This window comes from Pavona decussata, unplaced genomic scaffold, assembly GCF_977016875.1.
Source record: "Pavona decussata unplaced genomic scaffold, jaPavDecu1.1 SCAFFOLD_339, whole genome shotgun sequence".
Taxonomy (NCBI): Eukaryota; Metazoa; Cnidaria; class Anthozoa; order Scleractinia; family Agariciidae; genus Pavona; species Pavona decussata.
The window spans coordinates 645,548-660,443 of record NW_028145727.1 but is presented as its reverse complement, the minus strand read 5'-3'; the positions used below and the strand labels follow the sequence as shown (position 1 = coordinate 660,443).

At 38.4% G+C, this 14,896-nt stretch overlaps 2 protein-coding genes across 3 annotated transcripts; one reads left to right on the top strand and one right to left on the bottom strand.

Moving 5' to 3' along the window:
* Nucleotides 1-5,831: 5,831 nt before the first annotated feature.
* Nucleotides 5,832-9,584, bottom strand: LOC146453301 (pseudouridine-5'-phosphatase-like). The gene is made up of 3 exons (XM_085096794.1): nt 9,440-9,584; nt 8,682-8,900; nt 5,832-6,263 (listed from the first exon to the last, which is right to left on the bottom strand). The coding sequence occupies exons 1-3, from the start codon at nt 9,501-9,503 to the stop codon at nt 5,857-5,859; spliced, it is 690 nt and encodes a 229-aa protein (XP_084952920.1). The 5' UTR covers nt 9,504-9,584; the 3' UTR covers nt 5,832-5,856.
* Nucleotides 9,572-14,508, top strand: LOC146453300 (octanoyl-[acyl-carrier-protein]:protein N-octanoyltransferase LIPT2, mitochondrial-like). 2 transcript variants are annotated; one of them, XR_014859539.1, is made up of 3 exons: nt 9,572-10,031; nt 13,119-14,341; nt 14,382-14,508. XR_014859539.1 is itself a non-coding variant. In XM_085096793.1 (2 exons), the coding sequence occupies exons 1-2, from the start codon at nt 9,572-9,574 to the stop codon at nt 13,382-13,384; spliced, it is 726 nt and encodes a 241-aa protein (XP_084952919.1). In that variant the 3' UTR covers nt 13,385-14,508. The 2 variants fall into 2 exon arrangements, 1 of the variants encoding a protein (XP_084952919.1); XM_085096793.1 differs by having other exon boundaries at nt 13,119-14,508.
* The last annotated feature ends 388 nt before the right edge of the window (nt 14,509-14,896 follow it).

Below are 14,896 nucleotides of genomic sequence, written 5' to 3'. Positions count from 1 at the left end.
TAACGGAAATGTAAGCAATTTTCCAAAGCCATGTTACTTCTGACTAACGTCTTTAACAGTGGCTGACAGGTGTTGGTAATTGTTCGTGTGTTACGCCGCAAAATGTAACAATTAACGCACAATGTAACATTAACGCGAAATGTAACAACTTTTGACGCAAAATGTAATATTAACCCGAATTGCATTGTAACAACCTCTAACGCAAAATGTAACAGTTTCTTTAACGCGAATTGTAACAACTTTTTAACGCAAAATGTAACAACTTCTTTAACGCGAAATGTAACAACGCAAAACGTAACAATCTTTTTGATGGATCACTGTTAGTAAAGCTTAAGGTACATTACTATCCACTGTGTGCGGGTGGCTAAACTTCATCACCCCAACCTTCAGTACAGCTTTAGCTATTATCCCTCAGTTGTCTGGCTTATAAAGTATGGATTTTTGGATCCCCAAATTAATAAACTGCTGTTTATATTACTATCAATACCAGGGAAAGAGGAGCGAAGGGTCACAATATTCCCAAGTTTTCAGAATTTGGGCGAGGACAAGCTAAAAAGTTAAGCGAAAGCGGTTGTCAGATTAAGTGGTTAAGGCGTAAACGTGGTGTGTCCTTGCTACCAACACTACATACATACAGGAGGAGTTTCGATCGAAAGTTTTATCGCTGGTACCTGGAGAATATATGGTTACTTAAACGACTTCTACTACCTACTTACACTTGCATTTACTTACAATACACTGTTGCTTTTCTCCATAAGTAATCAAAGAACACAAAGAGAGTCAAAGTTACAGTAAAGAGAAGCTAAAAATCAAATTGAATCAGCCATTTAACAAGGGTAAGAGAGTTGTTCTACCACTCTACGATCTTTATTCTATGCGCTCCTGAATAATGTTCTCCTCTTTTCATTAAACGATTTCTTAGCTTAACATTTTAATTCAAGAGAAAACGTCGACCTTTCTAAACCGAATGATTCTATTTGATACAGTTAACTCTTTCCTAGCGACCACTTCTCGTAAACGACCACCTCCCGTTTTGCTAAATACTGCTCCAAAACCTCTCTCAACGGGACTTGTGACCAGTAGGTTTGTATAATTTGCTTTTCAGTAGATGTTTAGCTTGACAAGAAGACTAATATGTCTAAATCTCCTTCTTTATATACCGAGACCAGAGTTGTTACATTTTGGATTGTTACATTTCGCGTCAAAGAAGTTGCTACATTTTGCGTTAAAAAGTTGTTACAATTCGCGTTAAAGGATTTGTTACATTTTGCGTTAGAAGTTGTTACAATTCGGGTTAATATTACATTTTGCGTCAAAAGTTGTTACATTTCGCGTTAATGTTACATTTTGCGTGAATTGTTACATTTTGCGGCGTAACATCGTGCCTTCGTACATGCTGTGCGAATTTTGTTTTTGTTTGTTGAAAAAATAAAAAATAAAAATTAAACAACTTTATTTAAGAGTCAAAGTATTTAGCACTGTACCGCTAATTGGGGAGGCTAAAATCAGTGAAATAAATACATAAACTGAGCATAACCGTATGTTAAAAATCCCAACTTGTGGGAGGCAAACAACTTGGGTATTTACAGAGCATTTACAGAGCGGGGCTACCGTGAAACAAATCCAAGTGGTCAGAGCGGGACTTGAACCCGGGGCCTCCGCTCTAACCACTACGCCACGCCGCCTCCCCAAAGATATTAAAGCCTGGTTTACACAAACGAACCGCAGAAGCATAAAAATTTGGCGTAATCGCGCGGCCGGGCTGCCTTTTGGCGCAAGATTTGATTCCAACATGGCGAAAAATGGCAACGCATGAGTAACTAGAATGTACGCTGACAACTTGTCACTGTTTTTCAATTTCCTTGCCTTGCGCTTGTGCTTATGTTTGTGTCGTCCTGTTTTACACGTCAGTACGACGCAACGACGCAAGCACAAGCAGAAGAGAATGGAAATCGTTCCATTCTCTTGTGCTGGTGATTATGTGTGCGTCATTGCGTCGTACGTGTAAACCGGAACGACGCAAGCATAAACACAAGCGCAAGCACAAGGCGCTTATGCTTGCGTCGCACCGATTTACACGTAGGTTTCTTGTGCTTATGCTTATCAGGTGGCTTATGCTTGCGTCGAACGTGTAAACCAGGCTTAAAGATTTTAAGTAAGTCGAGTTGCCGTCCATCCTAGAGCACGAACGGACAAACACGGACTTGGGATGAGAAACACGAAAATTTTTTTTAAAAACAACGGAACCTTTCATTTCAACAAAACAAAATCTTGAAATGATCATGTGATCTGTAGGTTGGTATACTTTGCCTGTCAGGAGACGTTTAGCTTGACAAGAAGGCTAAATATCCTTCTTTATATATCAAGATCAGAGTTGTTAATTTTGCGCTGTTACATTTCGCGTTAAAGAAGTTGTTACATTTTGCGTCAGAAGTTGTTACCTTTCGGGTTAATGTTACATCTTGCGTCAAAAGCTGTCACATTTCGCGTTAATGTTACATTTTGCGGCGCTTATTTTTTCTTGGAATTATATAACTACTTACCAAAAGAGTCTTATCTCACCTGTTTTTTCTGTTGGTAAATGGTGTAATTCGTCAAAATTCCAAGCACTGTTGCAGCTGCTGTAAAGATAACCATTGTGGATGCGAAGATTTTTCTTCTGTGCTCAAAAATTTTCATTCTTGATTCTACAAATGGCGCATCTTCCAGATCCATTTCAAATGCAGACATTGCTAATAACCCGACCAGGACAGTACAGACCAACCAAATAAGGGAAACTGCTACATAAGCTTTCTTGGTTGTCTTCCATGTAAAGTACTTGAGGTCAAGATACAAAGCCAGGAATCTGTCCAGCATTAGCGCCGTCATAGAGGCTATATTCAGAAGAGTGAATTCCAGGTGTAATGAACTGCACATTATAGCCCATTTTCCTTTCATCGAATTAGATACCGGAGTACGGTTTATTGCAAAGAGTGGAACGTTGATGAGTGCATTAAGGAGGTCAACCAAGGCAAGATTGGCAAACAAGATGTTTGGAAAAGTGCGAAGATTCTTGAAGCGGGCAAAGATGGCGAGGAAGGATCCATTACCAATCGTCGAAACAAATGATAGCGTCGCAGCGAGAATTGATATGATAACTTGACCTGTAACAGTTTTAAATTGGGGATCCATTTGGATACCGAGATATGGGATCTGTTGCAGGCAGTTAGGCTGTTATGGTATACCCAATTAATACCACCGACGAAAACAGGAAAAAAGTTGATATGGTTTGACATTGAAACAAAGGCGTTGATAATTTATGACGTCTTTTGGTCCGTACGATTGTTTCTATGGTACCACTGGAAAAACTATTATTTTGAGCCAAAACATTCAAAAAAGATAAAAAGAAAGGGAAACCAAAACAGCTGGCATAGTAAACTTTTGAATGGTTTTCTACATAGCAAAACAATCGCGTACAGAATCCGAAATACAGTTTTTGTACTAATTTGTTCAACAGACATTTATAGTAAAGAATTACTAATCCTTAAAGGGGCGACTGTTTAATATGACATATGACATCCGAAAGATGTTATACCATTTCCGAGTTGCTGTGAACCTCATCATGAAAGCGAGGCTAAGTGCAAAGTTTTTCATGCGAAAACGAGTTTTGTTTGCATATGAATGAAAACTAATTTTCACAATAAAAGCTTTGCACTTAGCCTCACTTTCATAATGAGGTTCAAAGCAACTCGGAAATGGTCTATTTTATTCAAAAAATAAAAATAGCGCAGCTTCACTACACAGTTAGCCATTCCGAAGTTCATGAAAGGACTTTGCCCTAGTTTACACATTGTTCAAATTGCATAATATGAAGAAATGAACCCCATGGCCAGAAAGATCACATAAAATAAGTAAGTTTACCAAGCTTTGTTATGTTTCATTGCGAGGTGACCAGGCTGTGACCAGGGGTGAGTTGCATAAAATTTAACGTCGGGCATAACTGCTAACGCCAGACCTGATGTTCTATCCTTCAAAGCAATTTTTTTTCTATCATGAAGCTAAGTATTCACGCATTCCAGGGAAAGCAACCATTTTTGCATGGATGATCTCTATTTTGTGTATCAAATAATGCCTGTGCTACAATTAACGGCTCATTTAAAAGTCTTGAAAATGTGACTTTATGACAGAAGAAAACAGCGTTTAAAACTGGAATTACTTACAATAAGTAAGCGGTTAACACGATGTCCAGAAATAAGTCTGCCTGTGCACAACGCTCGGCAAAACCAACAAGCAGCACTGGAGGGGGCGGGGGTAACTTAGCCATGTTTAGTGATTTCCATTACTAATAATCAAAGATTAGTCTCTCTCACTTTTTTCGATGTCATCCGCCCCTACAAAAAACCTGCGGGGGATGCCAGAAACGCGTCCCAAGATCCATCCATTCCTAGTTCCGACAATCAACGTTGTCCCATACAATCTCGACTCCAATCCGTATTAGGAGTGCTTTCTTCCTACGTCGAACCGCGGTAATTAAGGTATTTATTCGATTAACCGGCTACCTTCGAATAAGCGCGCCTTCCTCGAATAAGTGCCCACCCCTACCCCCCCCCCCCCCCCTCCCAAGAAAAAAACATTTCTGTACTAGCCAAGTGTGAAGTAAGAGGAGCGTCAATTGTGTTCCAAAATTGGTTTAAGATGCGGTAGTCAATGAACTTTTTTATTGTTTATGGCTTGCTCATGTTTGCTTTTGCACTTTGTTTATTCTTGTTGAAGCGAAATAAACTTGTAATCTCTTGTTTTCTTATTCTCTAAAAATGTTCTCGCTAGCTTGCTGAAAACGTTGAAAAAATAATAAGCGCCCACCCTCGTGGACCCAAAATTAAATAAGCGCCTAGCGCTTACAGGAAAATGTATTTTTTAATGAAAGTTAATAAATCGTAGATGTGTTGCAATCTTTTCAACATGGCGACATCCGGGTAATATTTAGCGGCAAATGGCCTCATCCGGGAGCTCTCATTACACTTTGTTTATATCTCCCTACCATTACCCCGCGTCACTCTTGGGCTTCGATGGAAAAATCGAAGAGGAAAGAGTCCTTGGGTGAAATCCAAAATGAAAACTATCCGAAGGAAGAGGAGGAAAAAGGAAGCTTTTCCGCTATTTATTGGTGGATTCACACTAGATACTTCAAGTGCATAAGTGCCTAGTGTGAACCCACCTATTGGCTTCAAGGTTACGACTGACCTTAGTGGGTATCCTTCGGGAAAAAAATCGTACGCTCGTGGCTTTTAAATAACCCATAACAACCTGTGCATCAATAGAGAGCTTACTATTTGTAGAATCTGGAACAATTATAAGTTGGGGGAATTTTTTCGCTTCAAAAGCGTCATTAGCCGCACAAGGCGTTGAGTTTCTTTTCATGGCTATTTATCTTTTGAGTTTTACGTTCCGGTTGCCGGACAATGTCGTGCCACTTGCGAAAATGGCAGGGCATTCGGTTTGGCATAAATTTTCGCCAACAACTAACAACCATAGCGAGGATCGAAACGCACCAACCACCATCAACCGTGGTGTTAATTATGTTGATGCACAGCCAGTCGACACCATCGCCTAATAAATACCAGCAGTATAGGGATCAAAACGTCGCGATCAACACCTACGCTACACAATGGAGAGACAAATGATTAATTTGAGCTATAATAAGCAAATGTTCGGCCTGCAGCTGTCTGCTCCGTTTAAAGAGGAAATGAACCACCCGGTCAAAAACTGATCACTGGGCTCGGCGAATTCAAATGAGAAAATTGTTTATATAATACTTTAAACCCTTCCGTGATTTAGAGATTAACAAACCATGAGTTGGCAAATTATTTTATTAAATTAAATTGCGGGAAATCCCCATGTGGCAGGATCAAACTCTTCAAGAGAATTTAAGACCATGTGAGCCTGCAAGCAGTTTGCTTTATCCACCTTCTCGTGAGGTACCATGACAACATTCATTCCAGCTGCACGTGCAGCCGTCACGCCATTTGGTGCATCTTCAAATACAAGCACGTGATCTGGTGATGTTGGCGGCTCAGGAAACCTTGCACTAGTTAATTGAAATATATCAGGGGCTGGTTTAGTGCGTTTGAGCTCAGGGTCATCAGAGGTGACCACATGTGAGACAAGTTCAAAGAGGTGTTTATGGTTCGTTATCTTCCTGTGGTATCCGGTGGTCCCTGATCCTGTTGCAACTGCAAAGGGGATTTTGTGTTTGTGAAAGTGATGGACAAGCTTCTCGACTCCTAAAACAGGAACAATTCCAAGATTATACAAATTTCTTCCTACACTAGATATGATGAAGTCTGAAGGGAAACCAGTATTAATTCCAGCATTAATTTTTATCCACAACATTAAAATTTAGGAAACCAACTAATTATCTGTTGGCTCTCATGTCATAGATGTTGTTGCCATGGTAACAAAGTATAAAAAAGTATGGAATATTTCATTTGTTTTGTGTTTGATTGCAACATTTTTAATGAAAAAACTACAAAATAAGGGGTTCAATTATCAGCCCGGGGGGGGGGGGGGGGGGTACTCCAAAAAAAATGGGTAAGGGTGTGCGGCCCGCTTTCCAAAACCCTTACCCTATTTATGACAAAAATCTGCGATTTTCCCTACCCTATTTATGACCTGAAGTAGCTTCTTCTAAAACAAAATCGAACCCAGGACTAGAGTGTAAAAATCTATACCATATTTATGACCAAAATGGTGGCAAAATGGCTAAAAGCGATACCCTATTTATGACCAAAACAGCCGAAAAACCATACCCTTTGGCGCTGCACATACCTATATAGCCCATATAAGGGAGTAGCCCCCCCCCCCCCCCCCCCGGGATTATCAGTCAGTGTAGGACTTGAACTTGGGACCTCCAGGTAACAAGTCCAATGCCCTAACCACTCATCCACGCTGCGCTTCTCATAAAGGGTATGTTAACCATGCTGCCTCCCTCATATTTAGGGTAGATAAACTTCATGTTTGTCATTAAGAATTTCCAAAGAAGAGAGAAAGTGACATTTTTCAGACAACTCAAGTCAGATTAATTCATATAATTTACATCGTTTCACTCCTCTCACGGGAAAATGGGAACCTACAATTGACCTTGCTCCCAATGTGTGGCTTCATAGCTCAGTTGGTAGAGCATCGCACCGGTAACGCAATACCCATTTATACATCTGGGCCCAGTTGTTTAAAGCCCGATTAAGCTAATCCTGGATTAACGTGAACTTTGATTCAAGTTTAATGACTAATTGTTAAAGGTTCTTCCAAAGATTTTTGTCCCTTAATTTTTGACTTAGACTTGTCTTTAACATTAGCTTAAAATTAGCTTTTAAAAACCACTATAGTGAGTGAGATGACAACCTTGGTTAACTCCTAATCTTAGATTAGCATTAATCGGCTTTCGAACAATCAGGCCCTGGGCCCAATTGTTCAAAGCCCAATTAAGCTAATCCTGGATTAACATGAACCTTGATTCAAGTATAAAATTTTTACTAGTTGGTAAAGATTCTTCCAAAAGATATTTGGCCCTCAGTTTTGACTTAGACTTTTCTTTACCCTAAGCTTGAAATTAGGCTTTAAAACCACTTTTAAAGAGTGAGCTGAAAGCCTCAATGGACTTTTAATAATTATTGTAGATTAGCGTTAATTGGCTTTCGAACAACCCAGCCCCAGGTGAAGAGAGAGAAACAGTGTGGAGCAAAGTTTCTTTTCTAAGGAAACAAACATATAGCGCAAACATATAGCGATAGAGACCAACCTAAACTTAGTGTGAATTGCTTGAGATATTTAAAGTAAACTACAAGAAAGTAACTGCATGTGGATTATTACAAAAATTTCTAGTCAGAGTGATTTAGAATTTAATGTCTAGTCAGCAAACAGCAAATGACAGAAATGACCAAGTGAACATGTTTATCCTTCACTGTTTTCAGGTTTTGAGTAAAATTGATTAGTTTTCCTTTATCTTCTCAAACTCATTAATAATTCATGCAGTCAAAAGCCAATAAATGACCTCCATTTCGGTCAGGTGGATGAATCTTGATACCCCAATGAAACACCAGATGAAACACCACCAGGTTTTCATCTGAGATGAAACATGTTTTTCATCTGAGATCAAACATTTGCATTTTAATGAGATTAATTTCTTATTGTTTCATTTGAGAAGACATGTCAAAAACTCGGGCTTCGTGCTTTATCACGGGTTCCAAATACCTCGAAACAGATGAAAGCACTCGGCCTGCGGCCTCGTGCTTTCATCTGTTTCTCAGTATTTGGAACCCGTGATAAAGCACTCGCCCTCGTTTTTGACATATTACATGAAAGGTCAAAATTGTTTTCCTATATCTTCATCTATGTAATCATTTTATCAAGAAACCATAAATCCAAATCTCATGTTTGCTGTTTCCTGCAATGCAATACTAAATCTCTCTACTATAAAAACCTTTAGCACAAAAAATGGATATTGATTTTGAACTATGTTTGTTACATGATATCTAGTCTGTATATAAAAAAACAAAGCTCATTTGATGCAAATCTGGGTTTTTACGCTAAATAGACACAGGAATACTTCTCTTGAACAGAGCCCTTTGTTAATTTTCAGTATTGAATTGGGCCGCCTTTCCCACCCTTCTCCTTGTGAGGAAACAATGAAAAAATTCTCTTACCAGGCAACAGGGCTGCAGATGGAAACTGGTCCATAAGTTTTTCTTGTGACATTTTGACACATTCCTCGGCTGTCAGTGGCAGCTGAAGCTCTTCTACCAAGACTTTTGCAGCGTCTAGATTACCCCGCCCCATCATTTTCATTTTAACAGACCAATCAAATACTTTTCCATAAGGATCTAACATTTCTTGAGTAACTCTGGTGTAGATTACTTCGGTATCTAGAATAAAGTTACATATTCTGATTAATTTTTGATAGGTGTTAGTAGTTACATCGGTTTCAAGTCTGTTTTTTTTTTATTGTCAAAGACCAGTATTAATTTTTGCTGATCAGATTTTGTTGAGCTTCCTGCACTCTTAATAAGGCCTACATGTAGCTTGATCTACTCATCATCTAGTGGACAGAATTAAGGGATTTTATGCAAAAGTATAATTATTGCAACTGCAGTACCTTATTTGCCTTGAAATTTATACAATATTGCTGTAGATAATAAATTATGCTCTTGTTTTGGTACAGAAAATTACAGGCGCTAAATCGAATCATTACGGTAAATGGAAAGCGCCCCCGGTTTTTCCTCATTTTCTACTTAGGACACTGAGCAAAATAAGACAACAAATATCATGAGACAAGCTTGTGACCTGGAATAAGTGGGATAGTAGAGCTAGACCCAACGTGTGTTCCTTATAGCGCTGAGTGTTTATAACAGGCTTTACACGATGAAAAGTGGAATAAATTACTTAATATCCAATCGACACTCACCTAGCATCAGCCCATCCAAATCAAATATTACATGAGTACATTTCTTGATTGCTTCTCCGGCCATGTTGAAAATCTCAAGGGCTCTGGTAACAAACCGTACATTTTACAGACCTGGTTACCAAGCATTTCAAAATGGCGGCCATCCGAAGACTTGTGTTTGCGCGAAAGTTTGAGAAAATCGCCTACCTTCCAGCGTTAGAAGCTCAAAATGCTATTGCTAGACAACACCTAAATGATATAAAGGCAAAGGGAACTAGCGACGTTAAAAATGTCTTGCTTTTCTACGAGCATCGTCCAGTTTTTACCATCGGAATCCGAAACAAGAGTGTGGATGTGAAAGAGAAAGAAAGGCTGCAGAACTTAGGCGCAGAGTTTCATTACACCAACAGAGGTGGACTGCTAACTTTTCACGGACCAGGACAATTAGTTTGCTATCCCGTTTTGAATCTGAGCTGTTTTAAGAAGAGTTTAACATGGTATGTAGCGTCCCTTGAAAAGACATTGGTGGAGACTTGCAAGAGATTCAATGTGGAGGCAACTACTACTTGCGACACGGGAGTCTGGGTGAAGGACAACAAAATAGCAGCAATAGGCGAGTAAATAATATGTTTAAGTCTTATGGTAGCCTTTTATCAGTTGTACTACTTTAAGGTGGTACTGGAGGCTGGAGTGACCAGTTTAGAATCACTTGACATTAGACTAAAGCAACTTTGAGTTTTTCACAAAACAAGTTTGTTTACAACTGAGTGTTCCGTTTAAGGGAATTTTTATTTAGCGAGATAAAAGCCACTGAAGTTTCGTCTCATTGTGGGACAAATGTGTCTCATCAAACAGTCTCCAACACGCATTTTTTCAACGTGAACATGACTTTTCTTTGTTCTGACAATCAAAACGTGATTGTCAAGATTGCAATCTTGGTTTTCAAGGTGGGGGAGGGGAGGGTGAGGGGTGTGCCATGGTGTATACATGTACATTGTAGCTTTACACTTTACCTCATCTCCTAGTAATCTTTGTACTCTCCCTAGGTTGTTTTTGCCATAAAAAGCCTAGATGGTGGTTTTCTATTGAATCCCACAATCTTGGAGTACTTGGGGTTGTAGAAACTCTATAGCACCAGCAAAGATTTTTTTGTTCTGGCCCTTGGATCCCGAACTCTCATGTAGCCATTTCAAGCCACAGGGTTTTTTTCCCCTCGCAGTGGGGTTTCGACAAAATGCTGACCCCCGGGTCAGCTGACCCCCTACTGACCCCATAAACTGACCCCCTTAAAAAATCTCAGGGAAAACAAACAATGTTAAATTAAAGTTATAAACCAACCTGAAATTTCCAAGATGACGGAATGCAACACAAATCATGAGGAACGGATAAACCTGTTTCTCACCATAAACCAACGTTCCGATGCACCCAGTTCTCCTTGTGACCAAAATAGTTTGAAATGGCTTTATCATCATGAAGTTGACAACCATTCAAGTTGTCAAAATCGCCGCTAAACAGATTTCTGAATTTATCAAACAAAGAATCGAGTATCTGTTCGGAAAAAAAAACCCAGTTCCACTAGGTAACTTTTAAAAAAACTTCAGTAAGCTTCAAAAGCCAATGATCGAAACATGTTCGAAAGTCAATTCTCTGACAGGAGCGAATTTTTTTCGTTCAGTTAATTGCATTACAAGGAGGCCAGGCGAATTGTGGCAGTCGGACAAAAGTACAACAAGGTCAAACAATCCGCCGTTACGGGAAAGGTGTTATAGACTAGCTGTAACACATGATTTCAGGAAAATGCGTCGGGTAATTTTGTGAGGTTTTTTGTTATAAGCCATTTCTAATACTTTTAGTTTATGCGTCATTTGACCACAAATGTGTACAGCTGTATACACGCGATTGCAAAAACGTTGACACCTAAAAAGCATAAACCGTGAACGATAAGACCCAATGGCTTTATGGGTATAAGTGTACTAAATTTATTTCATGTTCCATTCTGAATGATGGAAACTGTCCAAGCTTTCCTTAAAGTGTCAAGTTGGCCAACAAGTGCCAATTTTAAACAGTATACCCACAAATCCGTTGGGTCTCATCGTTCATGGTTTATGCTTTTTAGGTGTCAACGTTTTTGCAATTGAGTGAGTGTATGTAAACGCTATTAAAATAACAGAAAAATGCAAAATAAGAAACGGTTAACAGCAGCCTTGCATGCTCAGGGCTCTCTCTCGATTTCCATTGGCAGCAGTGAGACGACTTAGTTCCCTGAAAAAGTAGGAAAATGAGGGCTGTAAAAAAATTACGGAGAAATTTTGAAAAATAAATAAATCAATCAAAATAAACTACTCACCCGACATCGCCAGCGAGGGAATCCGTCAGTGCAGGAATAGCGAGCCAGAGCGGGACCTGGAATCTATTTCTGCTGTGTTTTACCATGGGAATTGTTTCCAGATGTTGTTTTGTGACAACAGCCAACAGCCAAACCTTAAATTGAGTGGTAACTCACTCGTCATTTGCGCTGTTTCATCTTGCAGGTTAACTTTATAACTTTAATTTCACGTTTTTTTGTTTTTCCCTGAGATTTTTGAGGGGGTCAGTTGGGTGTCAGTAGGGGGTCAGCTGACGCGGGGGTCAGCCTTTTGTCGAAACCCCTCGCAGTGGCTTGTGATTTAGCAGGGCTGGTGTCTGCTCAGTTGCTTTAAAGACAACAGTTTATAATATTTTTGAATTTAGGGGTATACGTGTAAAGTATACATATTCAAAGACAACAGCAAGTGCATGGTGCTTGTAAACTTACTTGGTGATTCCATTGAATTACAATGTGCCTTCTTACTGCGCATATATGTAATTTTCTTTGCCATTAGCGCACACTTACACATGTAGTACATGTGCACGTTAAAAACATAGTGTTTTTTTGTGGATGCTAAGTCCAGCCAATTACTAAATGATTATTTTATTCTAAACGAGCACTGTGACTGACTTTCTTAGCTCATTATTTTAACTTACGTGTAGCTATCATCCACTTTAGGTTTGAATTTTTTAGTAATAATTGACAAAGGAGAAATGAGTCATCAACAGAAATACACTCTTGCTCACCATTTGTGGGAATAAATGTAATAGTGATACAGAGAACATGCATGCATGCAACAAATATTTTGGAACAATACTGCTTCATTTTGTTTTTCCTTGTCAAGAAATGATATTTAATAAAATTATCTTTAAAATTTAAACTGTATTAATAATATGCTTCATTCATTATAGTAATGTATAACGTTTTTCTAAGCTCTTCTTTATCTGTATAATTTCTGTCAAAATCAGACATGGTGGGAACTGAGCAAATAGACTTATATTTGAAAGCGAAAACTTGAGTGGATTGTAGCGCTTTCACAGGGCACAGTGACCTTAATCCTTTTCATTGCATTTATTGTTTTGAAAATGATAACTGTAATACATAGCAGTAAACGACTATTGAAAGTCTGAGCAAAATTTTTACATGACTTTTGTACAGTAAGTCAACTTTTATTTTAAAGGAAAAAACCGCAAAGGTTTTATGAAGGAAATACATCTTTATACATCTTTGAAATGCGTTAAAATTTTTAACAGATACATGTACTTTTTTGAATTCTTATTCTTAAATATCTGCATTAATGCAACCGTTCCTGTTGGCCATTAAAATTGATAATTTCCTCTTTTGTGCCTATAGGCATCCACACAAGCCGATGGATCTCAACTCATGGCATTGCCCTGAATTGTAATATTGATCTTGGTTGGTTCAATCATTTTGTTCCTTGTGGAATAGAAGGTAAAGGCGTTACATCACTGTCAGAAGAGACAAACAGAACCATTCAGCCACAAGATACGATTCCCAGTTTTATTGAATCTTTTGAAAATGTTTTTGATTGTAAAGTTCTGGAGGACAATGGTGAGGAACTCAGATTAAAAAGTGGTTCACATTTAAACTTACATTAATATATATTAGAACAATGTTGACATATAATATATGCAATTTTTTTTTTCAATATTGAAAGTACATCGTGTTGTAGAAAGACAAGTACATGTAATTGGGGAAGCCAACCAGAGTACTGATTGAAGTACCAAATGAGATTAGTATAACGATAATAATTTGAAATACACATTTCATAATTTTTACAGTAATATTTTTTTAAACACATTATTCAAATCTTCTTCCCCGGGTGACTACATTGTACATATATTTCAAGCATGCATGTTAATCCATATCTATATATTTCCTCCCAATGCTATTGGGCATTTTTGGAAATTTTTACACTGCTTAGGGGATTCTGGTTAAGGTGGCCCTATACCATTTCTTCAGTTTTCGTTGGTAGTGATACATATTTTTCTTGATGTTCTGGTTCTTTCAGCCATGTGAAAATATCTGGGTTCAAACATAGTTTTGAGTATCTATTCCTTATGCTTTACTAAAACACTGAGACAACTGGTAAACCTCATTTCCATGGCAACCAGGGGGTGATACATGTACATCTGTTGATTCCTTCACTCCTAGCTAGTTTCAAAATGGGTTTGTCCGAATTTTTCTTGGTAAAATTTCGTTATTAATTTTTTTTGTGTAAAGAAGAAACTCCAAAGTATCTACTTGTAAAGTCAAAGCAAATTCTGTAAAATATGTTTCATTTTTGCAATTTATTGCAGTTGCCCTTGTACAATTCTCCCTAAAATTTTTTGGAGTACAAATACCAGCTAAATCCTAACATTGAGCAAATTTTCGGGAAAAATTCAATATGGAAAACTCATTAAAATGTTGTTACTTTTCAGCCTAAAACTGGCCTTGTTTCGCATACTAGCATAATTAAAATTCCTGTATCAGTGTATCAATGTATCAGTGGCCAGGTGCCAAATAACTGTATGGAGTCACCTTAATGCCATATTAATGTTATTTATGAATCTGTATACTTTTTATGCAGGTTTGTACATTATGGACAATCAGTAAGGAGTGGATCAATAATTTATTAGTCATTAAATATCAGTGAGATGGATTGAGATTTTATTTAATTTTATTGAAGTCATTATTTTATTGTTATTAATTTTGTAATAAAAAGATATTAAGAAACACATTTTAACAATGGCAGTGTTCAATTTTGCAGTCTACCCACATGATTTGCTCACACACATATTCCTTTCACTTGGCAACAGTTACTTAACAAGTTAATACAATTTCCATGAGCACACATTGGATAATGATAGCCAATAAGTAGCCCGCAGTGCAGGCGTTTTTCATGGGCGAGCGCTGAATAATAAATTTAGTTCGCGTATTTGAAGGAGGCTGAGGGGGAGGGGGGGGGGGGGACAGGAAATGCGAGCTTTATTTCTCAGCCAGTCGTCCTCTCCCTTAGGGTCACTTTTGACCCGCTCCAGCCCTCTCGCGCTTCCTCGCCCAAAATGACAGCAACGAAGGATTATTCAGCGCTCCCGCTCCAAAAATACGCCTGCATTGCAGGCTAG